This window comes from Strix uralensis, chromosome 12, assembly GCF_047716275.1.
Source record: "Strix uralensis isolate ZFMK-TIS-50842 chromosome 12, bStrUra1, whole genome shotgun sequence".
Lineage (NCBI taxonomy): Eukaryota > Metazoa > Chordata > Aves > Strigiformes > Strigidae > Strix > Strix uralensis.
Window position 1 is genome coordinate 23,515,348 of NC_133983.1, and position 27,931 is coordinate 23,543,278.

Sequence of the window (27,931 nt, forward strand, 5' to 3'; positions counted from 1 at the left end):
ACCCAAGACTTTCTCCACTGATTTGGAGAAGAAAACAAGTCTTTGGAAAGGCCTTGAGCATCTTCTTATGGGCAAGAGAAAGCAGCATCCAGCTCTTGTAGAAAGCTGAGGGTGCTTCACAGGCTGAGCAGGCCAGGTCCGCCCTCACAGTGGAGGGGCATTTGGACACCTAGAAGCCAAAAAAACCCTCCAGCACGGCCCTTTTCTATGGGATGAGAATGAGACTTGGTGGTTGGGGAGAGCTCTTCCCTTCTCAGGGAAGAGTGTTTTCTGGAATAAGACTGTTCTTGATGAAAACGCAAAGCTAAGGTGAGCCCCTCCTGGGACACTGGCAGGGATCCCATGTGCGGGTGGAGTGGATCAAGTCTTCCCTCCCGCAGCCCGGCGCACGGCTGCCTCACCAGTAATCCTCACGGCCAGGCAGATGGCATTTTAAAAATTAATCTTTTTTTGGCTTGGGTAGGCATATTTTTAAATCTCTCCAATCTCATCTCCTCATTTCAGTCCCGTTGGCATCACCAGGGCAGTCCAGTCATTTCTAGTACGGAAAATACCAAGGCAGCAGCTTTGCCCGACCCCTAAACAAGAACAAAACCAGCATCCTAAAGCACAGGGGCATTGCTCAGCTGTGCCAAAAAAAGCACAGCTACCTGCTCCTTCACCCCTCCAAGAGCTGGGATTCACCCTTCTGCCCCCACTAACCTAGACTGAACCCCCAAAAAGATGGGGGAGCCCTAAGGCACAGCTCTGGTCAGGCTGGGAGTGCAATGCCTGCCCCCCACCCGCTAAATCCCTGCAGGGACAAGGGGACAGCAGCGGATTTCCAGGTGCTTTTTTCCTCCTGCAGCACTGAAGGGGCCGCATCAGTGAAGCTAATCCACAGCGAGCTCAGGGACGCGCGAGCAGCAGGAGGTGTGTTGGAGAATAGCTCCAGGCCTGCGCTGGGGACGCGAGGGATGCCGGGACAGCAGCGTGGATGGCTCTGCTGTGCCATCGCTGGCTGCTCACTTCAGTCCTTCCCCCTCCCGGCTCCCCACAGTCCCCCCGAGGTGCTCGTGTCCCAGCTGGAGCAGCCAGAAGGCTCCTGCCCACCCCACCAACACCGGGGTGATGTTAACAGCATGCGATGGGCAGGAGACGTTTCTAGCACAGGTCTCCAGGAGGATGCTCCTGTCAGAGCCCTTCTCCAACCTCCCGTCTGTGCCAGGGTGGGAGAAGCTGAGCACAACCAGAGCGAGGGACAGCTACCCCCATCCTGGGGACACCCTGCTCTGCAGGGATCTTGACCCAAATACACAAGGAAACCCCCCACCCAGCCACTCACCTGTACGTCCTCCCTCGCACCCTTGGGTGCTGCCCTCCATAGTAGCCCCCGCGCTGGGCCAGCCCACCCCGGGCTCGGAAACGGCCCCGGTAGCCCCCGCGGTCGGTGGTGCTGATGCCTGGCATGTTGGTCCTCTTGGGCAGCACCTGGAAGGCAGGCAGTGGCTCAGCTGGTGCTGGGTTTTGGCACAGCCCCACGCACACGGGGGTGGCACGGGAGGATGCAGCCCCCCAGGGCCTCATCCAGCTCTTACCTTAACGACCCGGCCTCTGAACACGCTCTCGTCCAGCTCCACTGCAGCCTTCACTGAGCTCTTCTCCTTGAACTCGATGTAGGCGTACCTGCGGGGGGACGGGGTGAGCAGAGCCCCATGGACACCCCGCTGCTCCCAAAGGCTGGGGAGCACAGAGCAGCACCCTCAACACCCCAACCCAGCCCCCCCCCCACAGCACTGACCCTTTGGGATGCCCCGAGAACTTGTCGCAGAGGATGGTCACTCGGTTGATCTGCCCACAGCTGTTGAAGTGAGACTCCAGCTCTTCTGCCGTGCCCCCGTAATCCACCTGCAACGGCAGCGCCAGCCCCCCCGGCTCGGAGGTCTGCATTCACACACCACCACTAAAGGCAAAGGGGCCACCTGACCCCACTCACAACTTGCCACAACTTTTTCATCTCCTGAGGTTCAGGAGACTCTTCCAGCTGAATGCTCCCGCCTGGAAACCCAAATCCAGGAGACAGCTCCCCCCGCTTTGAGGGAACAGGCAGCACCGCACAACCTGCAGCTTCCAGCGGGGTATTTTGGGGAGCTGACACTTGCAACAGATTATCTGCAAGTGGCTGAGGATCATGGGCAGATGCTGAGCCACATTCCCAGTCTGGGCTGGGCAGAGGAGAAGCATTTGGGATGGGACCAGCCAGCCTTCCGTGGGGGGCAGATGGACACCTGTGCCAGGGATCTCGGACATACGTCCCGCTGGGCCAGGAGCAGCGAGGTGGGCTCTGCTCCAGGGTCTCCCACTTACGTTGCCCACGTAGATGGATCGCTGGTCAACCTCCATCTTCTCCTCGGTTGTCTTTGGGAAGAGACCTGCAGAGACAAAGGCTGCTTTGTCATGACACAGAGCCATGGAAATGCTCTACCAGGGGGACGTCTGTCCATGCAAAGCTCCTCAGGCCCATGGTCACATCCAGACATACCCAAACTCCCACACTGCCGCCTCCCCCTCCTCCATCCCTTTGCCCCCTCTCTCTTCACAAAAAACCCCACAAACCCACAGGGTAACTGCTTTACTGAGGCTGTTGGTGATAAACTTAATTACTTAACTGAATTAAATTTAGTTAAATTAATTTACTGCAGCTTGGCCTGCACAGGTAGGAGGTAAGAGTGGCTACAACCTGCACGAGCACCAAGCCATGCCTGGGACCCCATCCCTCACCCACCTTACGTGTCCAGTCCACGTGGCCATCACGTGCTCTGGCTCCAGTTGCCACCCTGTGGCCCAGAGGTGCCCCTGGGGGGGGACAGCAGCACCCAGGGACAGCCCGTACCTGCCTTCGAGCTCATGATGAGGTGACTCTCAGCTTCCAGCTGCAACTCCTTCAGCCTCTCATCCTCCCTCTCCATCTCCCGCACTCTGGCTTTGATGGCCTCCAGCTCCTGAAACCCAAACCAAGACTTGCGTGAGCAGCACCCGGAGCAGCGACACCCCCACCCTGGGCTGGGACATTGTAGTGCTGCACAGCCAGCAGCCCCTTCCCCCATGCTGGGGACAAAGGCGGGGGGGGGGGCAGGGGGGGACAACAGCCTGTCCCACAAAAGGGGAATTCCACTCCCAGCTCCACTGGGGAGAAAAAACTAGGTAAATATTTGCAAAGCAGAGGTGCCCCAGCAGCACCAGAGCTGCTGGAGGGGACAGGAGATTTAAGCTGGTGACAAACAGGAGCCATTTACCCCCGCTCAGCCAGGCAGATGCCTCGGCAGTGAAAGCCAAGCAGCGTGAGAGTGACAATTCAATCTCCAGCTTCTCAACTCAGGGATTTTAACATCAGGGGCCCATGATTATTCTTATTTTTTATTTTTGGAAGCACTTGAAGAGAGGTGTAAAAAAGTTTCCCATTTCCTCAGAGAAACAGGGAAAATTGACTCCCCACTCAGCCGGGCACTCACTGGGTCGGGCACAACCAGCTCCTCCGTGCTGTCCCTCTCCAGGCAGCTCAGGTCCGAGTCGTCACCCGCAGCTCCCCGCAGAGCCGCCGCCTCGCTCACAGCCCAGGATGCCTCTCCTGCTGCCAAGGACGGCGGGTCCTGCCACCAGATCCCCGAAGTGTCCAGGAACAAAGGACTGGGCAGGAACAGGGGAAAAAAAAGCACCATTTAACACACAACCAGCCATTCAGTGTGGGACCTACAGGAGAACACAGGCAGGCAAAGGCTCGGTGCTTCCAGCAGAAGGGTGAGCAGGCGCTGCCGAAGCAGTTTGCTGTGGGTGCTGCAGGCAGGTTTGCAGCAAGAGCCCGGATTTTGCATGCGTGGGGGCTGCTGAAGGGTCTCTGCTTCATACTGAGCCACTTCCCAGCTCGGGGGGGGGGGGGGGGGGGGGGGGGGGGGGGGGGCGCAGAGGGGACCTGGAGGCAGCTTCCCTTGGGTAAAAAGAAAAAAAAACAAAGCAGGCAGAAGCATTACAGCCTGTTGGGAGGGAAGGGGAGGAGGAGGAGGCGGCAGGACCTGCACTCCCCCTCCACAGCTGCCCAGAGGGAGCCCTGCCCGCCCCGGAGGCAAACCCGCACCCCCCCAGCCCCGTGGGCTCTGGGTTTGGGCCCAGAGAGGGACAACCCCCCCCCCCCCCACCAATGAGCAGGAGGCTGACCCTGCTCCAGCCCAGGGAGCGTAGCACCGAGCTGAGCCCCCTCCCGGTCCCCTTCACCCCCTCCCGAACCCCCCCCCCCCCCCGCCAAGACCCACCTCGCTCGACCCCCGAACATGCTGCGCTGCCTCCGCGGAGCTGGCGGGGACCAGCGGAGCGGCGCCACGTGCGGAATTCCCGCCACCACGTGCGCTTCTCCCGCCGGCGTGCCGTGCTTTGCTACATCAGGGACCAATCAGGGCAAAGCGCGCCCCGCCAGGCCCCGCCCCCTGCCGGCAGGGCGGGGGGGAGGCACTGCCCAGACGAGACCCTGGGACAACGGGTTCGAGCCCCGGGGGCGGCAGAGGACACGCGTGTGCACCCGGAAACGACACTCACAGTTCCCCCCCACCCCCAGTTTGGGGACTCCCCCCTGGGTTTGGGGACTCCCTCCCCCCCCCCCGACCCTCCTTGTCCACTGACCCGGCTGGGAACCGCAGCCAGCTGCCCCCAGCACAGGGGAAGCAGCAGGGCACCCCGAGGGGGTGCAGCGTCTGCAACGGGGAGGGGAGATCCCTTTGGGTTCCTTGGGGGCAACCCCGAATGCCCCCTGCTGTGGACACCCCTCCTCAGAGCCGGACATGGGGCAGCGACCGACCCCAGGGCTACAATGACCCCCCTCCGGGTTGGGGACAGAGGGGGGCTGCGGGAGAGGGGGGCGAGGGCACCCAGCACAAGCCCAGGCTATGGAGCCTCCGGTTGATATTAAATTGTCTTTATTACACAGATACAGAGTTAAGAACAGACATAACCTGAATCATAAAGTTTACATCTTTCACAGGTCAAACATACAGTACACTTAAGAGAAAGCGGGAAACAGCAAAGGGGGGGGACAGCATGCCGAAGGAAAGTCCTACCACGTCATCTCTCTGGGCTGGCCCCCAAAACCCACACGGCGAGGCAGGGCAGGCTGCTGCCGTGCCCACCTGGCCCTGGTGGGGGGCTCTTGGTTTCCAGCCCCCCCCCACCCCCCCCGGGTACCCCTGTCCCTGTCCCCAGGGCTGGCAGGGTAACGTGGGCAGGGCCCAGGGAATCGGTGCTGCCCGTGCAGCCGTGGGTGAGGGGGGGACAGCACGACACCTCCGCCCCGGGGGCTGTGGCGTTTGGTGGCACCAGAGGGGCCCCCGGGGCTGCACTGCGGTGGGGACAACCTCTGGGACATGAGAACAAGGTGGCATCTTCACCCCGACCTCAAACCCACCGGGGTCCAGGGGGGTACACCGAGAAGAAGGAGGGACTCTGGCAGGCCTGAGGCTGTGGGGGGGCTACTGGGGCTCTGGCAGTGACAGAGTAAAGCCCGGGCAGGGGTGGGACCCCCACCCAGCGGTGGGACCCCCACCCCGGGGTGCCCAGCCTTGCCTGGACGCGGCACTTTGGTTTCAGCTGGGATTTCGGGTTGGGAATGTGAGGAAGGAGCTGGAGAGACCCTCATGTGCTGGGGATGGGGCCCCGGTGCCACACTCGGTGCCAAAGGAGCCACGTCTCTCCTGCCACCTCCTCCAGCCTGGTGCCACAGCCAGCACCCAGCACCCAGGGCTCTGCCTCCTGCAGGGACCAGGACCTCGGGCAGGCTGTTCCCAAGCCCCCAGCACTGTCCCCCAGCCATGATGGGGGGAGAAAACCCAAGGAGGGGAGCTGTGGGTGGCCACAAGGACCTGATCTGGCAGGGGGCTGTGCCCGGCCACCCTGGCACCATGTGTCCCCAAGCTGCCTCATGGCCACCGGTGTGTCCCTATCCCCCAGCCAGGCCATGCCGGCACCATGCGGCCCATCCATCTGCATCTCCCAGATGCCACAAAGCCACCAAAGGATGTGGCTTGGGCACAGCACGGGGCACATACCCCCCGGCCCCCCACACACCCCAACACCATTTTGGAGCACAACCCCACAGCAGCGCCCACATCGCTCCGGCCAGCGCCTTCCCGGCCACCACAGTCCCCTCCACGCCCGCATCGCTCCAGCCCCGCGGCCACACCGCCGCTGCCGTCCTCCCCGCATCACTAATTTTTTGGGAAATATTACACTTTTTTAAAGCTGTCGTTCTGGTTTGGACGTCTGCTAGCGCCGCGCCACCCATCCCCTCCCTCCCTCGGCTTTTGGTTTCAATGCAAGGTTCTGTAGGGTATTTTTATTATTATTTAAAAAAAAAAAAAAAGAAAATAATAATAATTAAAAAAAAAAAAAAGCAAAACAGAAGGAAGTGGAAATGAGAGCAGTCTCTGTGGAAATGCTCTCGTCCGCAGTTTCCCGGCGAGGCAGAGGTAGAGAGGCAGAGCCCCAGCGCGGAGCGGGGCCAGGGGCACATGGGGACACGCGGGGACACGCGCAGTGGGAAGGGCAGGGACAGGATGGACACCCGGGAGAGCAGGCGGCCCCGCAGCAGGTGCATCTGCAATACTCTTATATATTACCTCTTCTCAGGAAACGTAAGAAAAATAGACAATATTACATATGTCACACCATAAATAAAGTGAATGGTCACTCGAGGGCCACCTGGCAAAGCTCCCAGCCTTGGGGTGCGCAGAAACCCCCCGTGGGGATGCACTGAGACCTTGGGGTGCACAGAAACCCCCCCAGGGTGATACACTGAGACCCTGGGGTGCACAGAAACACCCCAGGGGGGTGCACCAAGGTCTTGGGGTGTACAAAAGCCCCCTTGGGGGATGCACCAAGACCTCAGGGCGCACAGAAACCCCCTGGGGGATGCACCAAGGTCTTGGGGTGCACAGAAACCCCCCCAGGGGGGATGCACTGAGACCTTGGGGTGCACAGAAACCCCCCCTGGGGGGATGCACTGAGACCTCGGGGGGCACAAAGCTGCAGCAGGGCTCGGTGCTGGTGCCACAGGGCTCGTAATGTCACCTCGGGTGTGCCCCACGCACCCAGCCCTGCTGCAGCGCGGCACAGCACGGCCATCGCAGGAGGCAGCCCCTGGGTGACCGGCAACAAAAGCACCCTGGCCCCCAGCCCTTCCCTCCTCTTCCTCCCCTACAGAAAACACACAGGATGGTTTTTGCAAATGCGGAAAAACTACAGCTCCTATCGAGCACACGACTTCTGTTCGCCTCCGGCCAGCCTCGCTCCCCCACGCCACAGCCTCCAGCGGGTTCTCATCATCTTTTATTTGGCAAATGTCTCTTATTATTATCACTATCATTATTATTATTATTTTTTGGACCTCTGCAAAACACTATTTACATTCACATTAGCGTACAGCACTCCTGCCCCACGCGGGGCTTCCCTCCTCTTGGAGCCGGGGGACTTTCCGTATTGCACTCCCGTCCTCTGCGCTTTGTACAATGATGCGAGAAATACAAAATAATCAACATCGTCCTTGGCTGCCTCCTTGGCCAGGAAGGAGGTGGCGCTCGCTTTCCTTTCCTCTTTCCTCTTAAAAATCCTTGCAAAATAAATCCAACATGGGTTGTGGGAGCAGCCCGGCAGCAAAGGGCTGGGAGGGGTGTCCGGCCGCAGGCAGCCCCCGACAGCTTCGGGAAGGGAGAAAACCAAAAATCTGTCTTTTAATCTCCTTTTTTATTCTCTTTTTCCAGGGCGGCGGCGGGCAGAGGTAGAGATGTGCCGGCTCCGGCTGCGCCCACCCGGGCGGGTTCTCAGCCACCATCTCCCCCTCCCACACCTCGGGGGCTTGCTTTTTAAAAAAAAAAAAAAAAACCTTTTTTTTTTTTTTGCTTTATTTTAGTAGAAACTCTTTAAAGCCCCAGGGGCGTGTCCGTCCATCCTTGCGGGGAGGGGAAGGAATCGACAACAGAACGAAACGAACTTTGGCAGTGGAGAGACGTTTGGATCTTCCTTGGTTTTGGATTTCCTTTGGAGCAGAGGTGAGTCTGGTCTGTTCTTGGCTAGCTAGCAAGGTAGTTACAGGTGAGCGTCCGTCACGCGGCTTGACTTGGCGTCGTCTGGTTTTTGGATTTTTCTTTTTTTTTTTTTTTTCTTTTTTTTTCCTTTTTTACAATTTCTTACTTAAAGCCAAAGAGTCCGACGTTTTCTTTTTTATTTTCTTTATTTTTTTTTTTACAAAAAAAAAAAAAAAAGGAAGAGAGAGATGAAGAAAACAAGTTTCTTTCCTCCTGCAAGCGAGCCCTTCGGCAGTGCCGATGCGGGCTGGGGCCGGGCTGGCCTCTCCCCACGTCACTGCGTGGCGAGGCTGCAGCCAAATCCCTCATCTGGAAAGAAGAAAAAAAAAAAAAGAAAACAACAAAACCCCCCCCCAAACCACAATCCCCCAACCGATTGAAAACCAACCAAAAAAAGCCAAAACAAAGACCGAAGAGAGAACAGAGAAGACCGGTATTTGCCTTAACTCCACTTAAAGCCCAGTTTGAGGATCCGTGAGGATTATTTGTGAGAGCTAGAGAGGTCGTTTCGGAGGTCACACGAGTCAGGTAGCTGAGGAAATTGCATCGAGTGCAGTCCGTGTCTTTCGGAGAGCGGCGGTAGCAGCGGCGGCAGCGCTCCGAGGGCGGCTCAGCGGGACGCGCTCTCCAGCGGAGCCGGGGTGGCCGGCGTGCCGGCGCGGGAAGCGGCCGCCGAGCCCGTCTCACTGGGGCTACTGGCAATGGTGGCCACGGCGTCGGGCTGGCCCGGAGCCGGCGGTAGCCCCATGGCGGGGGCGGCGGGGGCCGGCAGCCCCTGCAGAGTCTGCCCGCAGACGTGGTGGTGCTTCTCCCAATCCTTGTGCTGGCAGAAGGAGCCGCAGTAACGGGCCGTGTTGCAGCCGCTGCAGGTCTCGCTCGCTTTGCGCCCGCAGTTCCAGCAGCTCTGCGGGGATGCCAAGTCAAATTGCAGCCGCGGGTTGTGCACCCCCGTTTCGGATCGTGCAACCCTCCATCTTGGGCCATGCACCCCCATCATCTCAGATTGTGCATCTCCATCCCGGAACACGCACCCCAACCCTGGACCATGTCCCCTCATCCTGGACTATGCACCCCCCATCCCGGACCATGCACCCCCATCCCGGGCCATGCATTCCCATCCCAGACTGTGTTCCCCCATCATCCCAGACCATGCACCCCAATCCTGGACCATGCACTCCATCATCCCAGATTGTGCATTTCCATCCTGGACCATGCACTCAATCATCCCAGACCGTGCACCCCCATTCCAGACCATGCACCCCTATCCTGGACCATGTTCTCCCATCCTGGACCATGCACCCCAATCTTGGACCATGCATCTCCATCCTGGGCCATGCACCCCCAGCCTGGACTGTGCACCCCCATTCTGGACCATGCACCCTCATTCCAGACCATGCACCCCCATCCCAGACTGTGCTCCTCTATCCTGAACCGTGCACCCCCCCCCATCCCAGACTATACATCACCATCCTGGACCATACACATCATCCTGGACCATGCACCCCAATCCCAGACCATGGCACATCATCCTGGACTGTGCACCCCCATCCTGGGCCATACACCCCCATCCCAGATCATGCACCCCCATCCCAGACCATGCACATCATCCTGGACCGTGCACCTCCATCCCAGGCTGTGCTCCCCCAACCTGGACCATCCTCCTCCACCCTGGACCGTGCACCCCCATCCCCAGTTCAAGGGATCCCCTCTTCTCCCCACCCTGCGGCGTTGCTGCAGCCCCCCCGGTCCCCACACTGGCACACACAGATGCTGCGAACTCGATCACAGAAGGAGCAGGTCCCCAACGCCCGTGCTGCCACCAGCCCCTTCCCCCCGCCTTGGCCCCTGCCGGCCCCCACCTCGCTCGAGTCCTCCTGCTGATTGATGACAGTCAGGGCGTCCTCCGACGCCTGGCGCTTGGCCTCGGCCAGGGCTCGCTCCATCTTGGCTCGCTCGGTGGTGATCAGCTCGTGGGCTTTCCGCTCGGCATCTGACACGGCCTTCTGCAGCTCGGACATGGCCTGACGCTTCACCTCGTTCACAGCTTCTTCTGGAAGGAAAGCGGCCGAGCGTGGCAAGAGGGTGTGCCGGCACCACAGCCCCGGCCCTGCGCATCCCCCTCTCCATGAGCATCCCCTTCGCTGCGCCACAAACCCACCCTGAGCCCCTTTGGCGCTGCAGGCACCCTGACGCGGTGCAGGGAGGGGATGGGGCAGAGACCCCGCCAGCTCGACACACCGATGGGCGCCAGCGCCTGCCCCACACTCACCAGCCTTCCTCCAGATCTCCTCCGGCATGTACCCGGAGAGCGGCCGTGGTGCGAACTCCCGGTGAGCGTCTGCGAAGGAGAGGGGGTGACGCCGTTAGGAGATGCCGCCCCCTTTGAACGCACCCGCCGGCAGCGCTGGACCCCCGGGGGAACAAGCACGGGCACCCCGGAGAAGGGGCGCAGCCCCCCTGAACGCACCCGGGGCTCAATACCTAACTGGGGTGCCTCGGAGGCGGAGGAGCTGTTGTGGGGGCGGGCGGAGGGGGGGCTGCCTTTCTTCATGTCCTCGGCGTCGCTGTAGCGCCGGATCCAGTGGTTGAGCTCCTCGCGGTCGGCCTCCTGGCACCGCCGCAGCACCGTCAGCGACCGCCGAGTCTTCTCCACCATGTCCATGATGCAGTTCAGCAGCTGCAGGGGGGGAGGGGGGGTAATGTCAGGGTGTTGGGGGGTGGCGGGGGGGCTCTGCTGCAAGCAGCTGGGGGGGATGCGGTGCCCGATGCTGAGGGACGGGGGGATTTGGGCCATGCCAGGGCTGGTGTGCCAGTCTGGCTGGAGAAAAGCCCTGGAGGGGGGACACAGTGGGCAAAATGGGGGGGCCAAATCACACACGCCAGCCCCGCGGTGGAGGGGGGGGCGGCACTACGTACGTTGTTGAGGTGTTTCCACTCCTCCGCCCACTCCCGGTCGGTGAGCCGGTGGTCGATCACCTCCTCCTGCCGCGTCCCGTGCACCGCTGTGAGGCAAGCGTGGGGCGGTGGTCAGCCCCCTCTCCTTGGAGGGGTGGGGGGCTGCTTCCCAGCTCCCTGCCCGTCCCCCCCCACCTTGCAGATCCCCAGTGCCTGGGGGATGCCAGCACTCACCGGCGGGCCGCTGGCGCTCGCGGAGCTCCCGGGGGTCAGGGTGCCGGTAAGCGTCTCGGTAATGGTGTGCCATGGCCATGTCCTCCAGACGGTAGTGCTGGGGCAGGGGTGGGGCAGCTGGGGGGGGGCCCAGCCCGTTGGGTGGGTGGCTCAGCCCATTGCTGGGGCTGTAGCGCTGAGCTGGGCTCATGGTGCATGGCCGCTTGCTGAGGTGCTCGGGGTGTAGAGGGTCTCGGTCCAAACCGTTCTCTTTGGTCCTGCGTGGAGAGGAGAGGTCGGTGCCCATCAGGCACCAGCACCTGCTGCCCTGGGGTGTGTGTGTGGCAGGGCTGTGTCCCTGAAAATAATACCCGCCCCCGCCGGCTCCTACCTGTCTGGCGTCCTCCTCTTGCCACTCTCGCCCACCTCCAGGAGCAGCTCGGAGGAGTCGATGGGGGAAGCGGCGTTGGCGTCCAGCAGCAGCTGCTCGTGCTGTGCCAGGTACTGCGCCGGGCTCTGCTTGGCCATGCGGGCGCAGTGCAGCAGCTCCCGCTGCAGCAGCGGCAGGTTGGCCTGCGAGGTGGGGGGAAAAGTCGAGTCCACAGCCCTGCAGACCCCCCCCACCGAGCCCAGCACCCACCTCAGAGCCCGGTTGCCCGAGCTCAGCCCCCCCTGCTGCCCCGGTGCAGCCCCCTGCCCACCAATTTGGGGTCCTGCTCCCCTTTCCCAGTGGGGACACCCTTGGGACCCAAATGCTGGGTTGCTGGAGCAGTGGTGGAGGGGACACACATGTGGCACCCCACAGGGTTTGGCCACGTGCCGCCATGGACACAGCTTCACCCGAGCCCCCCTGCACCCTGGCAGGGGTTGCAGAGCAGCATCCCCCAGCCACATCAGCCGCCTCTGTCACCCTGTCCCCTCTGCTGTCACTCTGGGGACCTGAGCCCCCAGCCCAGAGACCCCCCAGCAGCCCATCTGCCACCCGCAGGGCTCTGAACTCCCCATCCACCCACCCACCATGTCCCCCCCCAGCACTACAGCCCCTCAGAGCTCGCCGAGAAGCAAGAATTAAGCTGCAGACACCCCTTTTTGCCGGCTGCCAGCTCTGGTTTTCTCTTTAGGCAGCTGATCTGCAGCCAAACCCCTGTCTAACGCCCGAGCCGGAGATGCACGCCGCGGCGAGCAGGGCCAGACCTTCCCCTTCCCCAGCCAGAGCCGGGCGGGGGGAACAACCCCACAAAAACAAGCAAGCCCCCGAGTCTGGGAAGCACGCCGAGCCCGGCTGGTTGCAGTTAAAATAATGAAAAACATCTGGAGCCGGCGGTGGGAACAGCTGGGAGCAGGGTGCCAGGGCGGCCGGCCCCGCGCTTGGCACTGGGACAGCGGGGATGGCTCCCAGCTCGCCCCGAGCCACGGGGCCACCAGCACCCACCGGGACCCTGTGGGCCGTCCCTCTGCTCCCACAGACCCCGCGCTCCCCCGCAAACACGGGCAGGAGGGTGACGGGGCTCTGCCACCCCCCCCTCACCCCCGGCTCAGCCTGGCTGCATTTTGGTTCTGCCTTCCCCTGCCAGGAGCAAACGGCTCCGGCAGCTTCGCAGGCAGATTCCTGCGGTGAGCACAGACCTCTGCGCCGGGGGGCTGGGGATGCAGAGGTGGAAAAGGGGCTTTTTTTGCACTTTTTCATTATTCCTTTGCTAACGAGGGACAGGCAATGCTGGGCTTGAACATCTGCTGGCAGCGCCGGTGCTGCCAGGCGTGCCAGCAGTTGGCAAATCCCTCTGGAGCAGGGTGACAGTGCAGAGTCAGCACGAAATTAAAAGGCAAATAAAAAAAAAAAAGGGGGGGGGATTTTTAATGAATTGCAAATGGTTACCAGCTGGGCTGAACCCCTCTCTTTATTGCAAACAGCCCTGGCCTCGTGTGACTCCACACGTGCAAGGAGCTGGGTGTGCAGGGAGGTGGGGGGGGACAGACATGTGCCCTGGGGGGGACACGGGCAGCCCCACAGGCAGCTGCCAGCCCTGACCCCAAAGCCACCCCCCGAATCCCCATTTGCCGGCGCTGCCACCGCTAACCCCGATGTCCCTGCGGCGCCCGGGCTGGGACACCCACCTTGAGGAAGGGGATGACGAAGGGTCGCAGCGGGAAGTTGGTGGCCTCTTGGAGCTTGGCGTGAAACTCCTCGATGGTGAGCGTGGAGTTCTGCGGGGACAGCCCAGGCTCAGCACCACCGGGCACAGCCCCCCGACTGCCCTGCACACCCCCCCGGGGGGATGCTTTGCTATTTCTCCCCCATTTCTTGGAGGCAAAAAACCCCATGCTCAAGGCTTTGCTGGCCATGCCAGCAGCCAGGACCCAACCCTGCACCGCACCATGCAGATCCTAGGAGATGCCAAAAAACCAGCCCCTATTTTTCCAGGATTTAGGTCAATCAAACCAACAGAACCCTCTTTTTTTCCCATTTCGCAGCAACTCCATCCCAAAAGGAGAACAGAGGCTGCCCAGACACAGCACCACCCCTCCAGCCCCCCCCCACGCCCAGCAGACGTACCACGAGCCCCAGGACGAGGGTGCGCACCCGCTCCCCGATCTCGGGGGAGATGTCGTTGCCGAACTGCTGCAGCGTGGTGAGGAAACGCTTGAGCTTGGAGAGCTGGCGGGCGCCGCAGGCTGGCGGGAGCTGGTGGGTGGAGAGGGAGGCGGTGGAGGAGGTGGCCGGCCCGTTGCTGAACCCGTTGGGGGTGGATGGGGCCCCATTGATGGCGGTTGGCGAGTGGCTGCTCCCGTTCATCACTGCAGGGAGAGAGGGGACGGGAGGTCAGAGCGGGCGGCTGTGTCCTGGCACCGTGGGGACAAGGATGGCGTGGGGGGACCGGAGCATCCTGCTGGGTACCGCGGGGCCAGCAACCCCTGGGAGGCTTTGGGATGCTGCTGCATCCCGGGGGCCGCATCCTGGACCAGTCCCCGGTGCTGTGGGGGGGCTGCAGGGAGGGATGGGGTGCAGCACACACCCCAGCGCGGTGACGGCCTGATCCTGCTCCTCAATGTTCAAGGCAGCCAAGAGAAGGGGGCTCCATCCTGCCCCTCTGGGAGCTGTTCAACACCCCCCAGGGAGAAGCCACAAGCCACTTCCCACAGCCCAGCCTGCAGCATGCCAGCACCTCTGGCCTCACTGCCCAGGCGGAGAAAACAGGAGCTTCCCAAAGCACCCCAGGACTGGGGGGACACGTTGGGATGCCAGCCCGCAGCACGGCGGGCCCCTTGCTCCCGTGTCAGCCCTCTGCACGGGGACCTTTCCTCTGCCAGGTGACGGCATGCATCACCCCATCTCCCAACCGCACGCAGCTCCGCGGCACCCGGGCATGCACCGCGCCTGTCCCCGCCGCGGCGTGCCGAGCACCCGGCTCCTGGGTTTGCACTAACCTTGCGGTGCCGGTGCCGCCCTGCCTGCCCTGCCTGCTTTGGCGGGCTCCCGCTCGCTCTATGGCCAGGCAGTATCATCCGCCCGCTAAAGAGGTGCCGAAAATAACCCGGTGGCCACAACTGCTTTTATTCCCGCGACAGGTGCGTTACTAAGTTAGACGCCGCACATGTCCCTCGCCCGGGACGGGGACGGGGTTCGCATCCCCGTGACCCAGCCGGGGCAGGGCGAGGGGCTGGCGTGGGGGAGCGCACCCTGCCCAAGCCCCCCACGGCGTCACCGTGCTCCCCCACGGGACCCTGTGCCTGCCGGGGGGGGCTGCGGCTGCGGCTCGGGTCTCTCATGAGAGCGGATGTTTCATTTTACTTACAAAGACAGACCATCGACCATTTCAAGCAACCATGAAAACGGCCGCGAGGCAGAAACGTCGGAGGGCCAGCGTCTCGATCTGCAAGCAAAATAAAACACGCTATGATGAGAGAGCAGAGGGGGCAGCTCTCGGCTGGGGGTCCCTGCAGGCAACGCTCCTCGACGGCGGGCACGGGTGTTGTGGGTGAAGCCACCCAGACCCAGGCACACCGGGGATGGAGCCGGGTCCCTGCATCCCACCGCGGCCGGAGGGAGGGTTCAAGGGATGCTCGGCTGCCTACCATGGTCCCTGCATTTCAGGACCACCCCTGCACAGCCCCCGCACAGGGGAGGGGTGGTTTACAACATTTCCCCGAGACCGAGAACAACCGAAACAGCGTCGCGCTCCGGGCCAAGCCACAGCAGAGGGGCTGCCCCTGAGTCCCACATCGAGCCGAGCCCAGGGCTCAGATTAAAAACCAAAACCCCTCGGAGTGCAGCCAAGCACAAGCCGATTTCTAATTAGAGAGAGGAGGGCGGTAGGGCCACGGCAGTGAGCAGTGGCTGTTGGGGGGCTGCGGCTCAAGGGGGTGTTTTGGGGGTGTTTTCTTCCTCACTGGGGTTTCTAAGCAAGAAGCAGCTACTAGCAAACCCCCCGTGCGTATGTGTGCCTCAATCCATCTCGGCTGGAGCAACCGCTTGGCTCCAGCCAGGGGGACCAGCTGTGGCCCCTTCCCACCTGGATCCTGCCCCGCGTGTGCCTCGTCCAGCCGTGTGCTGGGGCGGTGACACCAGCACGGGGACCAATCCGCTCGTGCAACGAGCCCTCGTGCCACTGGCGCAGCCGGCGCGGTTGGGGCTCCCCCGGTTCAACAATGCCCCAGAGACTGAGGACCCAGACCTGGAGTCCCTGCCAAGTCCCCTGATGCCACCACGCTGTGGCCTGGGCAGGGAAAGGAGATCCCTGCCACCACAGCTGGCCGTGACACCACCCTGCCACTGCCAGATGCCACATGCGGATGGGCAGGCAGGTCCCCACATGCCTGTGACAGACGACGGGGACCCTCCCCAGCCCGCAGCATCCTCCAGCCAGCTCCCAGCAGGAGAGAGCACCCGGGGCCACACGCTGCTCTGTGCCACCGTTCAGTGACCACGTGGCAGGAGACTGGGACGTCCCCGTCCCCCAGCACCTTGCAGGGCAGTGCTGGCGATGGGCAGTGCCGGGGCTTAGGGTGTGCAGCCCAAAGACCTTCTCCAGTGCCAGGATGGGTAATGCCACCCCACAGCACAGCCAGCACCGCGCAGGGGTCTGAGGACGGTGCCGGTCCCGGGTGCAACGTGTGACCCGGAGGTGAAGGGAGCCAGGCAGCCTCCCTGCTTGGCATCCCATCCCCGTCCCCGCCGGCAGCCCGGTACTCACTGGTGTTTGGCGTGAAGGAGGGGTGGCGCGTGGCTCCCTGTGTGACGGCTGGCGGCGGCGGAGGCATGCTGGGTGGCGTGGACCTGGACTGCGTCTTCACGTCAGCTGGCGAGTCGGGCATGGTGGCAGCCTGCGTCTCCGTGTTATCTGCGGGGAGAGGGCACGGGGAGGTGAGCGGGGTGTGCCGGGCAGCACCGCGCTCCCCCTGCGATTTGGGGTTGGGTCGGGGGCAGAGGGGACCCTTGGGGACCTCAGGTTGGCTTGGGCATCTCCCCTGGCAGCAGCGCTGGGCAGAGTTCGGGCAGTGGGGACGGTGCCTGGTGTCCTGTGTGCCTGCAGGACAGTGGGGATGGTGACCGACCCCCCAGCATCCGCACAACAGTGTGTTGTGCCCGGCGCAGGGTGGTGGGGACAGGGTAGGGCACTGCTGTGTCCCAACAGCGCCAGTTCTGCCTCACAGCCCAGCCCGTGTTGCTGCAAAGCCATCGTGTCCCTGCAAAGCCATCGCTGTCACACCCCGGCACCCTCCTGCCAGCAGTTACCTGCCTGTATCTCAGGGAGTCCCCAGCTGCCTGCTAACCCCTCACCATCCCCAGCAGCCACACACAGGGCTGCCGTAAGCACAGGCAGGGATTACGCACAGGCAGCAAATCATGGGTTTGTTACGGCCGGTGCCCGGTGGCAGCAGTGATGTCAGGTCCCCGTACCCACCGGTGGCTGTCCTCCTGTGGCCCCATGGAGCCCTGCGAGGTGCCAGATCCTGCAAACCGGGGAGCGTGGGGCTCCCCACCGTCACTGCACTGGGCTCCCCCCAGGCATCGCCGCCTCCCTCCCACCACCCTGCGCTTACAACCCCAAATAACACCCGGCGGCGGCGGCATCCCCGGGGCAAGTGTGCCAGCACCATCCCCTCGGGACGGCAGTGGTGGCAGCGGTGCAGGATTTCGGCCCCGCGGCTGCCGCGCCGGGTGGTGACGGGTGGCCGCAAGTGCGGGCAGCTGCGGCGATCTGTCAGTGTGCCCGAGCCCGCGCCGTCCCCGGCTCCAGCCAAAGAAGGAAGCAGCCACCACGGTCACCCTCCGGCCCCGCGCCCGGCCGGGGTCCCCGCTGCGCCCCGGCATGCTCCCTGCCAGGCAAGGCTGATAAACACTAATCTAATATGCATGCTTAATCCGCCGCAACTGTTGTGAGATTAATTGAACCCTGCAAGAGCACATTGTCCGGGCTAAATAAAACCGGGGCCTCATCCCGAGCAAGATGCTATCGGGGCTTGTGCTGCAGCCGATGCTGCGCGGGGAGGACCAGGAGATGGGAGAGTCCGTGGCAAGGGCTAAAATCTCGGGCAGTCACCATCGTGGTTCCACAGCATCCTCACGGGCAGCTCTGGGAACATCCCTCCCCACCCACAGCACACCGTAATCCCACAGAACGCTCCGGTTTCCTTTTCCTTGCTGCCTTCTCCCACTCCAGCCCCAGGAGAAACCCGAAGCCCAAGCAGCATCCCTCCCTGTAAAACAGGAGTTTGTTTACAGGGCCTGCCAAAATATGAAAAACCACCTTTTCTTTTCTTTTTCGTGGACATGCCCATCTCTGGGCAAGGCTTCTCCAGCCTTCCAGGCTTCCCCCGTTAATGAGCAGAGCAGGATCCAGCCCCGACAGCAGAGACGAGCCATAGCATGCCCCAAGCGTGACCCAGACGGGGTGGCTGCATCTGTGCAGCCGCAGCACCTCGATCCGCCGGGTGCCCACATGAGCCCTCCCGGGCTCAGCATCCCCGGGGGCACCACCCGCCGCCCAGCTGGGCAAAGCACGACCCGCATCGCCGCTGCCTGCCGGCTCCTGCCCGCAGCAGGCAGGGCCAGCACCTCCCCGTGACGCAGGGCTCTACGTGGGCACCGCTGCCATCCCCCTCGCCCTTCTCGCCTGCAATCCCACACGTGCTCGCCCCGAGGCCTCCGCGCGACAGCCGTGGCGTGTGGGGACACGCTGCAGCAGCTTGGGGACGGTGTGGCAGCATGTCCTGCCCAGGTGAGTGCATCCGTCCCAGCTGCCTGCACCGGCGGGTTGGGCTCTGCTGCTGCTTGCAGGCAGGGAGGAGGCTGCAGCCTACAAGATGTTGGACCCAGCCTGCACCACTGTCCCTGTCTGCATCCCTGTTCCTGTCTGCATCCCCGACAGCATCCCTGCCTGCATCCCCAGCATGGTCTCTGCCTGTATCCCCATCCCTGCCTGCATCCTTGGCACCATCCCTGGCACCATCCCTGCCTGTATTCCCATCCCTGCCTGCATCCCCAGCACAGTCCCTGTCTGCATCCCCATCCCTGCCTGCATCCCCATCATGGTCCCTGCCTGTATTCCCATCCCTGCCTGCATCCCCATCCCTGCCTGCATCCCCAGCAACGTCCCTTCCTGTATCCCCAGCACAGTCCACCCCTGCCTGCATCCCTGGCACCATCTGCATGTCTGGCACCATCCTCACCTGCAGCCCTGATCCTGCCTGCATCCCTGCCTGCATCCCCAGCACAGTCCCTGCCTGCATCCCCATCCTCATCCCCTCGCCGTTCTGACTCCGCACGCCTGCCCACGCCAAGGGAAAAACACGGATACACTCATTCTGGCACTGACACGGCTTTTCCACAGCTTCCCATCATGAGGAAAGTTTCCACAAAGCTGAGCAAGCACCCAGAGAAACGGGGCCTGGCTGGGGTTTTTCTTGTCTTTTCCTTTTTTATCTCCAAGTCATAAATTTTCCCCGAGGTGTTTCCAGCCCAAACACTCTGCGCAGACATGGGGACGAGGGATGGCCCCAAACCTGATGGGATTTCTCAGTGCCTGAGCCCAGAAATGCCCAAAACAAACAGAGTCTGGGATGCCCGTGGGATCCGGCCACAGCCGTGGCACCAACCCAGGTCCTTTGCAGGGTGGGACAAGTTCCATAGCGGGCAAAGGGGATTTTGGGGGGCACCACGCAGCCTCCCACCATCACCTCCAAACCATAATTCCCCAACTCAAACTCTGCTGGAATTTTTTTTTTTTCTTTCTTTGGGGTAATTTGTCCCAGCCGCTCGGGGCTGTGTCTGTTTTCCTCCATCTGGTTTCCATTAGGCCTGTGCAGCCCAGATGAATAAGTAATAATATAAAAATAAAAGGATTAGTATTTTCTCCTTGGCTGGTGGGAGCGGGTGTCCCCCGCCCTGCCTCCCAGGGCCAGCAGATGCCGGACCCCGCACACCCCCACACGACCCCGAGCCCCCCATTTGTCACACTGGGGGGTTTAACCCCGAGCATGGTCCCCACAGTGTGGTCGCTACTGGCTGATAAAGCCTGGCTTGGCTCCGGCTTGCCTGTGGCAGCCAGCCCTGCGCCGGCCTGGCAGCACCCCAGGGGTGGGGGTTTGTGACCCCCCTCTGGGTGCTGGCAACCCCCAAATCACCCCAAACATGCCAGCGAGCACCGATGTCTGGCACCCCCCAGCCTGCTGCCTGAGGGACGGGGCTGGTAGCTGACCCAGCGGGGTGTCAGCTCTTGCCCACAGCCCTGGGGGGGCCTGTCCCCCTGCTTCAGCCTGTACCCCAGCCTGGGGTACCCCATCCTTCCTGGGCAGCGAGTAGCTCCTGCTCCCCGCAGCCTTGGGCAGGGTCAGGGAGCTGCTGGGGATGTGCCAGCCTCAGGGTGAGCCCGATGATTGCGGGGTGCTCAGGGTGGCTTCTCTCCACCCACCCGGAGATGGGGATGGAGAGGGCAGGGAGCTCCCGCTTCCAGGAGAAGTTTCCTGGGTGAGGAAGGGGTTAAAAAGGAATTAAAAGACCAGCATCCTTCATGCTCTCCAAATGGCCACAAATGAAATCCAGATGCTGGAGGCGACGTCTCCCCGAAGCCAGGCTGCCTCCGAAACAAAGGCAAGGCAAGAATTCCTGCTCCTCAGCTGCCGCTGCCACGGGGGCCAAGAACAACTCCCCGATAAGATGGCGAGGGACCGAGTTGTCCCAGCTGGAGCCCGGGCGGGAAGCGGGTAGCGCCGGCGGCCAGGCAGCAGCCTCGGCCACGTGCACCAGCCTGGTGGGAGCTGCAGGGCAGCATCATCTCCCTATTTCCCTGCACCCACCTCCGTGGGGACGCGGTGACAATGGGGGTAGGTGACAACAGGGCAGCTGGGAGGTGGCTCATCCCCAGTCGCTCCCGCAGGATGCTGCCCAGCCCCAGCGTTCCCCCATCGCCAGGGTGTCTCCTACGCACATTTTGGGGAGCCAGGCTAGCAGGGAGCGATCCGAACCCCAGCGCTCGTCAGCACAAATGAAGCCTTTTTAAAAGGAAACCCAATTACTTAAACCCCCTGCACAAGATGTAAATCAACCCGGCTCCAGGCCCGGGGAAGGTACTTGCAGGCGTGGGGAGCTCTCGCCGCAGGTAACGCGATGGGACGCAGATGTGCCCGGCGGTGCCAGGGGAGCGCTGGCAGCGGGGCCCAGCCCTGCCAGACACCTGGGCCCTGCCCACACTCCTGCCTGCAGGCAGGGATCCTCACAAGGATGCTCATGCCCTGAGCGGCACAAATCTTGCTCAGCCGCGCTCCTCTAGCTGAGGGGATGGCAGCAGGCTGGCCCAGCACGGGTGACCAGGCTTTGGACATCGCCCCTGCGGTTTGGGACCTGCCAGCCCTGCCCCGCTGCTGGTGGGTGAGCCAGCCTTCATCCCTACCATCCTCACCTTGCCCATGGTGTCCTGGGATGGGTCCCACGCCGCTGGCTTGGGGTTGGGCTGCTCCCCACCCACCCAACACTGGGGGTAAAGTGGGTTTCACTGCACTCAGCTACATTCCGCTTCACTTCGCTCGCCCCCCAGCCCCATCGCGTGAGCCCCCCTGCACCAGCATCCCGGGGCCGTCCGGCGCTGCTGGGGGATGTGCCACGGGCAACGCTCCTCGCTCGGCTCCAGACCTGATGCCTGGTCCCCTTCCACCTCCCCCACGCAGTGACGGCACAGGTCCGCATGGGACACCGGCACCCAGGGCCACGCTCACCTTGGGCGCCCCAAGCCCAACATTTCTCAAGCCTCAACCCAAAGTCGCTGCCTCGGCTCCGCGGCGGCAGTGCCAGTCAGCTTCCACTCACCCCGTGGCCAGGAAGGAGGGAGATGGGTTTGATTTTCCTTAAAACGACAACAAAAAAAATCCCGCCCCCCCCCCCCCAAAAGCGCCCTCTCTGTTTTACAAGCCTTCATTTGCTATTGTTTATGTAAACAGGTAAATTGTTTCGTATCTCAATTAAAAACATCTGCCACATAAATGAATACCAATTAACTCATCCTGTTTTTAATTACTCTGTTAATTACACACAGGCAGCAAAAAGGATGGCAGGGGAATAGGGAAAGCATGCTTACAACCCCCCCTTCCCACCTTGCTCTTGGCAAGGATCCGAAATGTGCCCAGATAATGATGGATTAAGGTGGCTGGTGAAAACCGTGGCTTGTGGCCAGCGCCGGCGTGGCGGCTCCCTCCCGGCCCGGCCGGGTGCTGTCGGGGCACCTCGCAGGGGTATTTCCCAGCACCCTCCCAAGAGGCACTGCACCACCCCATTTCGGAAACCCTGAGCCCCACGGGACACACCAACGTCGCCTGCGTCATCCCCCGTGCCGCCGGTGGGCACGGCACGGCCCGGTTGGCTTTCCCGGTGCCAGCCCCCATGTTTGCTCTCAAAATGTGTCCCCGGGGAGAAAAACCTTGGGACGCCCAAGCATATAGGGAGGGTGGGAGGGTGGAGGAGGCTTCACACGGGCATCCTCATGGACCAAGAGCATCCTGGAGGCCGCCCGCAGGAGCCCTCCCGCCGCCAAGGGCATCACCTCCGCGGCGGCACCACGGCACGGGGCGGATGCCATCCTCGAGCCAGGCCAGTGGCGATCGCCAAGGGACGCCGGGTGCCGTCAGCCCCTCGCCCCCCCTCCGGCTGCGGGAAGCTTTCCAAGCGAGCAGATGGGGCAGGGGAGCGGCGGCAGCGAGGAGGAGAGCAGAAAAGGCTATTTTCTCACGCTACATATTTTACAAGTCGAACATTTTGTGCATTTCAGCCTTGTCTGTAAAAGCATCTTGGGCTCAGCCCCGGGACTCGACATCAGAGCCTGTGAGTCAACAGCAGCGACATGGCCGGCCGGTGTGGGGAGGGGATGGGAAGCAGGGTTCCCCCCCCTGCAGAGGGTCCAACTGGGGGGTCCCCCTGACCCAGTGGTGCTGGGGGAGCGGCAGGACAGCCACCGACCCCGCCAAGCCCTGACCCTGGTGCCACGGCCGGGGCACGCACACGCCCTCCCTGCTCCCCAGCTGCCTTATGTTCCTGGAAATTAAATATAGTGGCTAAACACCGCGAGTAAACAGAGTGCTGTGGCCAGCCCGGCACACCTGGAGGCACGTGGGCACCAGCAGCGCTGGCTGGAGCTGCCCCCCACCCAGGAAACACCCACTTCTGGGCCGCAAACCACCTCCCCGGTGCAAGGGCAGCGAGTGCATCACCGTGCCTGGAAGGCAGCTGATCCGCCAAGGCCTCGCCGAAGGGGCACCCCAAAACCAGACCCATGCCCCACCTGCAGAGCCGGGTGCTCTGTGAGGGCAGGGAGAGGTTTAAGCTAAAATCTGCCATTTTTGCAGCCGCCCAGCAATGTGCACAGGGATGCTCGTGCCCACAGGTGGCCTTGATGGCGGGAGCCGGGGGACAAGTGGCACCAGCAGCCAGGGGACTCGGGGCATTCTGGAGGCAGAGAGAGGCTGGGGAAGGGAAAATATCCCCCCCCCTCCACGCCAGCACCGGCGGGGAGCTCCCTGCGAGGTCCCTGCAGCGTGGGAACACCGAGGCACCGCCGGCTCCCCAGGGACCCCCGGGCCGCATCCTGCCCTGCAGACGCCATGATGGTCCCAGCTCTGAGGGGGTGCTGAATCCAGCCATGCCCCCCCCGTCCCCCCCGTCCCCCCAGCCTTGGGGCTGCTGCGTTACTGACTCTTTGTCTATTTTTTAACCATGGGCTCCATTTCAAGGCGATTTTGCCCATGTGAGATTGAATCAAACAACACAGGAAAAAATATTAATGGGAATTTTTGCAAAATAAACAGGAAATCCCTCGGATGTTTTCGGGAAACGTTGGTCAGCATCTTCCAAAGGAAAGCTGCAGGCTTGTCAAGGTGGGGTTGCCCCTGGGGAGCCTGAGCGCACTGGGAGGGACGGCAGAAAACAAGCTTCAGGAAATCTAAAAATAATCCCCGAAGTGGGCAATGCCACTAACGCCAGCGGTGCCTGGGCCCGGGGTTTCTCCTCCCTGCCACCAGCCTGGTCTCACCCCGCACCAGACACCACAAAGCTCGCAAGGACTGGCCCCAGCTTGGGGACGCCCCCCTGTCCCCAGCCTGAGGGGGCAGCTTAATCCAGCTCCCACCCGTGGTCCAGCTTGGGAAGCACAAACCAGGGCTGCAGCATCCCACCCGCATCCCCTCGAGCCCAGCAGCAGCTTTTAAGCCTGGCTTTGCACCGAGCTCAGCACTCACCGAGCCCCCGCTCCCTCCCAGGCCTCAGGCAGCCCTGTTCCCAGGATCGGGCCCTGATCTGCCCCAAAACCTTGCTCACACTGTGCTGGTCTGGTCAGGGGCAGGCGCAGCGTCGGTGCCAGTGGTGGGGGCTGGCGTGTACCCCCCGGGGGGGGGGGGCTCAGCTCCTGGCCCCGCTGCCAGCGCAGCCCTGTGGTCCCCGACCAGCTCATCAGCAATCAACTGGGCCCCGTTAAGAGACATAATAACAGACATTTACAGGGTGCCTCTCCTCCCTGGGGGTCCCGCAGCACCCCGCAACACCCCGCAGCACCCTGTCCCCAGGTAGCTGTGGGCAGAGAGCTGAACTGTCTCTAGATCGTGCCGGGGATTTAATCCAGCTGCCGGCACCAGCGGAGCTGAGACCCCATTTCCACGGCAAAGCTGGACGCAGCCCAGATCCTGCCCGGGGTTTTCCACGCATGCAAACGACCGCGGCTCAGAAGCAGAAATCCGGGGAAGAGACACAGGGGGATGTTGGCAGAGACCCGCCAGCCCCCCACCCCAGGTCCCCCCACCCCAGCTGTGCCCACGGGGCTGCCCCTGAGCCCCGCGGTGCTGGGCAGGGGCTGGGGGGCTGCTCGACCCTCCCAACGCAAAGCAGGGCTGAGCACCGGAGTGTTTTTCTATCCTGGAAGCTCCCGATGTAAGAGGCAAATCCTGCACCCACACGAGGCCTCACTGTTACCCTGCCCAAACCCAGCACCCACCCCATGCCAGCACCCAGCAAACAGCCTCTCCCCCTCCCAACCACACATCTTGGCTTTTCCTCCCTAGGAGCCAACATCTGCAGTCACATGTTTTTCAAACAAAACACACCCGACATCTGGCTGTCCCCGGGTAAAACCTTACCTGCCAGCGCAGACACCGGCCGGGCCTGTCGGGAGGCAGCAGCCGGGGAAAAACCCCTCGGCAAGGCCAAGTTCATCTCCACTCGCCTACCCAGCCGCAGCAAAAACACGCTCAAAACTTCTCCCTGTGTGGAAACGCACCGCGGGGGACCTGCTTTATCCACCTCCGGAGATCCGAGCGCCTGCCCCGGGCAGCAGCTCAGCCCCACGGGGCTCCTCACCCCAGGGCCGTGGGTGCGGGGGCTGTCAGCGGCCCCCCCGGCTCCCGCTCCGTGTTCTCCGGGGGGTTTGGGGAGGGTTCCCCCATATCTCCGTGCCCCACACCATCGCAGAGCTCACCCCGCCGCGGGGCCAAGCAGACGGGTGTTTGCAGAGCGTCTTCAAGTCGCTCGACAAAAGGAGCGGAGTATTAATATTCCTTCTAATTAAAGGCAGAAAAATCTCTTTGTTCCTGAACAGAGAGAAAACAACAGAGGGAAGAGCTCAAAAGCTCTTTCTAAGCTAAAGACGGGACCATCGCTTGGATTCAAAGACACTGTCAACGTGCACGTGACCTCAAATTAAAAAAACAAAATGAAACCCAGCAGCGGCAGCAGCTCCTCTCTGAAAGCAAAGGAAAGTTGCAAAGTTTTTCTTGGCTAATAGGGGAAACAAAAAAAACCAAAACCCACAGAAAAAAAAATCCAACAAAAGGTGCGTTTAACCGGAGAAATGCTCTGCGGGATCTGAAGGCACCGTCCAACGGCGAGGGCTGCGCGGGGGAGCGACGGGGAGAGCCGGCCGTGTCCGAAACCGAGCCTGGAGCCACGGAGGGGCCACGGAGGGGCCACGGAGCCAGCCCTGCTCCATCGCTACGCCGACAGCATCCCCTCAGCAAGCCCAGGCCGGCGGTTCGTGGCTGCGAGGATGAGGAGGGCAGCACCGAGGCAGCGGGCCGAAGGCTCCGTGGGCCAGCCCAGCCTTCGTCCCCAAACCCGCATCCACCAAACGCGGCCCCTGGCCCACGCGGGGACACGGGGCATGTCCCCTCCACGGCCCCGCGTCCTGGTGTGGGAGCGCAGAATTATGCTGCTGCCGCCATAACTTCCCAAAGCAGCCCCGTGGGCTTCCTCCCACGGACTCTCCCCCGTGGATCGGCTCCTCCTCGCCACGAAACGAGGCTCCATCTCTCAATCCGGAGCGGGATGCGGAGCCGGCGGGTTGGCGCTCCCAGGAGGAGGGATGCGGGGATGGAAACGGCTTCTCCCACCGGGGTGGGTTTGCTGCGGGAATCAAGGGGGGGGGGGCGAGCGGGGGGAGCCCACAAACTCGCGTGGGTTCCCGGGGATGCGGGGTCACCCCACGCCAGCCCGGTTCTCGGAAAGTGGGGTCTCGGCAGAGCGCTCCTGCGCTGCCCCCGCGGGAGAAGCCGCTCCGAGCGCTGCCCGCCCGCCGGCTCCGGTGTCCGCTCGCCCCGGTTGTACCCCCGGCTAGCCCCGGTTGTGCCCCCGCGGCGTGTCCCGGTTGTGCTCCTGCGGCGTGTCCTGGGGGCGGCCGGGCACGGAGCCGGAGAGACGGTGGCGGCTGCGGGAACCGCGCTGGCTCCGGCACCGGCAGCTTCCCCGACACCGGGAGCATCCTCCGGGCACCGGGAGCCTCCCCCGGGCACCGGGAGCATCCCCTGCGCACCGGGAGCATCGTCCGGGCACCGGGAGCATCCCCCCGGGCACCGGGAGCTTCCGACTCCCCTGCGCACCCGGAGCATTCCCCGGACACCGGGAGCACTCCCCGGACACCGGGAGCCTCCCCCGGGCACCGGGAGTATCCTCTGCGCACTGGGAGCATCCTCCGGGCACCGGGAGCAGACTCCGAGCACCGGGAGCTTCCGATTCCTCTACGCACCGGGAGCATCCCCCGGGCGCCGGGAGCATCCCCAGCCCCTCTTCCCCGGGATCGTCCCCGGGAGTCCCCCGGTCCCCGTTGGCGGCCGCGGGCGGCACTTACCGTCCTGAGGTGCGGCGGAGGCGTGAGGTAAGTCCCAAGGCAGGGGCCGGCCGGAGCGGGCAGAACCGGCAGCGGCCCCCGGCGGCGGCGGCCCCGGCCCCGTTAAGGCCGGCGCGGGCGGAGCGCGGCCCCGCGGCGGCGGTCGCCCCCGGCACCTGCCCGCCGCCGCTCGCCGCGCCCGGGGCCACCGGGGGCCGCCAGCCCGGGGGTCGGGGCGCTTCCCGCCCCCCCGGAGGGGGGGCAGCGGAGAAGCGGAGGAAAAGCGGGGGGCGAAAGAAGCCGGTAAATCCGCGGGGCCGGTTCACCCCCTACGCTCTGCCCGGCGGCGCATCCTCCGGCGCCGCGTCGCGGCCATGGGGCACCGGCGGCCGCGCTCCGTGTCGGGCCGAGCCGTGCCGGGCCGTGCCGTGCCGGGCCGAGCCGTGCCGGGCCGCCCGCCGCTGCCGCCCGCCCGCCCCGGAGTGAGTGAGCGCCGCCCGCCCGCGCCGCTGCCTTAGACGGCGGCTGCACCGGGCCCGGCAGGGGGCGCCCCGCCGCCGCCGCCACCGGAGCGGGGCCCCCCGGGGTGGGCGGCCGGGGGAGGGGGGAGAGGGGTGTAGGGGATGACACGGGGCTACACGGCACCGGGGGGTGGGGGACTGCGCGGCACCGGGGGGGGGCACGGCACCGGGGCGGGCTCCGTGGCACCGGGGGGGGGGGGGGCATGGGATTACACGGGACTGCACGGCCCCGGGGGGGCTGCACGGCACCGGGGGGGGGGGGGGGGGACACGGAGACACGGGGCTGCGCGGCACTGAGCAGGGTGCACGGCACCGGGGGGGTTGTAACGGCACCGGGGGGGCTCCACGGCACCGGGGGGGGGGCACGGGATGACACGGAACTGCAAGGCACAGGGGGGGTGAATGGCACCGGGGGGGCTGCACGGTATGGGGGGGCCTGCATGGAGCTTCGGGGCATGCCTGGGGGTTTGGGGGGTGCAAGGGGTTTCGGGGTGCAGGGGGTTGGGGTTTGCAAAAGGTTTGGGGTTTGTGAGGGATTGGGGATGCTGGAGACTGGGGCTTGCAAAGTTGGGGGGGGCTGCATGGATGGGGGTATATGATGGAGGGGATGTATATGTTGGGGGGAGGT

The 27,931-nt window shown here is 63.4% G+C and overlaps 2 protein-coding genes across 9 annotated transcripts in view; both read right to left on the minus strand.

Annotated features, from left to right (window-relative positions):
* Positions 1-1,032: 1,032 nt before the first annotated feature.
* Positions 1,033-4,306, minus strand: PABPN1L (PABPN1 like, cytoplasmic). The gene is made up of 7 exons (XM_074881388.1): positions 4,287-4,306; positions 3,492-3,666; positions 2,873-2,981; positions 2,347-2,411; positions 1,781-1,887; positions 1,578-1,665; positions 1,033-1,470 (listed from the first exon to the last, which is right to left on the minus strand). The coding sequence occupies exons 1-7, from the start codon at positions 4,304-4,306 to the stop codon at positions 1,321-1,323; spliced, it is 714 nt and encodes a 237-aa protein (XP_074737489.1). The 3' UTR covers positions 1,033-1,320.
* Positions 4,307-4,926: 620 nt separating this feature from the next.
* The window catches only part of CBFA2T3 (CBFA2/RUNX1 partner transcriptional co-repressor 3), a 31,464-nt gene continuing 8,459 nt past the window's right edge, over positions 4,927-27,931 (minus strand). Inside the window, exons 1-13 of one of the 8 annotated variants that reach the window (XR_012630506.1) lie at positions 24,822-25,328; positions 16,403-16,549; positions 15,005-15,082; positions 13,765-14,006; positions 13,326-13,415; positions 11,602-11,783; positions 11,232-11,488; positions 11,019-11,104; positions 10,584-10,779; positions 10,372-10,440; positions 9,962-10,152; positions 7,029-9,006; positions 4,927-6,985 (exon numbers count right to left, since the gene is read on the minus strand). Coding sequence is in view for 7 of the 8 variants with exons in the window: in XM_074881215.1 (XP_074737316.1) it covers positions 8,713-9,006; positions 9,962-10,152; positions 10,372-10,440; positions 10,584-10,779; positions 11,019-11,104; positions 11,232-11,488; positions 11,602-11,783; positions 13,326-13,415; positions 13,765-14,006; positions 15,005-15,082; positions 16,403-16,549; positions 24,822-24,897 (1,908 nt within the window). In the remaining variant the exon portion in view is untranslated. Of the gene's footprint in view, positions 9,007-9,961; positions 10,153-10,371; positions 10,441-10,583; positions 10,780-11,018; positions 11,105-11,231; positions 11,489-11,601; positions 11,784-13,325; positions 13,416-13,764; positions 14,007-15,004; positions 15,083-16,402; positions 16,550-24,821; positions 25,329-26,803; positions 26,957-27,931 lie in introns of those variants that run through there. The other 7 variants (XM_074881215.1, XM_074881222.1, XM_074881216.1 and 4 more) reach the window with 7 other exon arrangements.

Bases quoted from the DNA above. Each gene is read 5' to 3' on its own strand.
- PABPN1L (XM_074881388.1), bottom strand. From the start codon at position 4,306: ATGTTCGGGGGTCGAGCGAG. The intron at 2,412-2,872 runs GTACGGGCTGTC...TTGTCTCTGCAG, and splicing joins CATCATGAGCTCGAAGGCAG to GTCTCTTCCCAAAGACAACC. The intron at 1,666-1,780 runs GTCAGTGCTGTG...GTCCCCCCGCAG, and splicing joins TTCTCGGGGCATCCCAAAGG to GTACGCCTACATCGAGTTCA.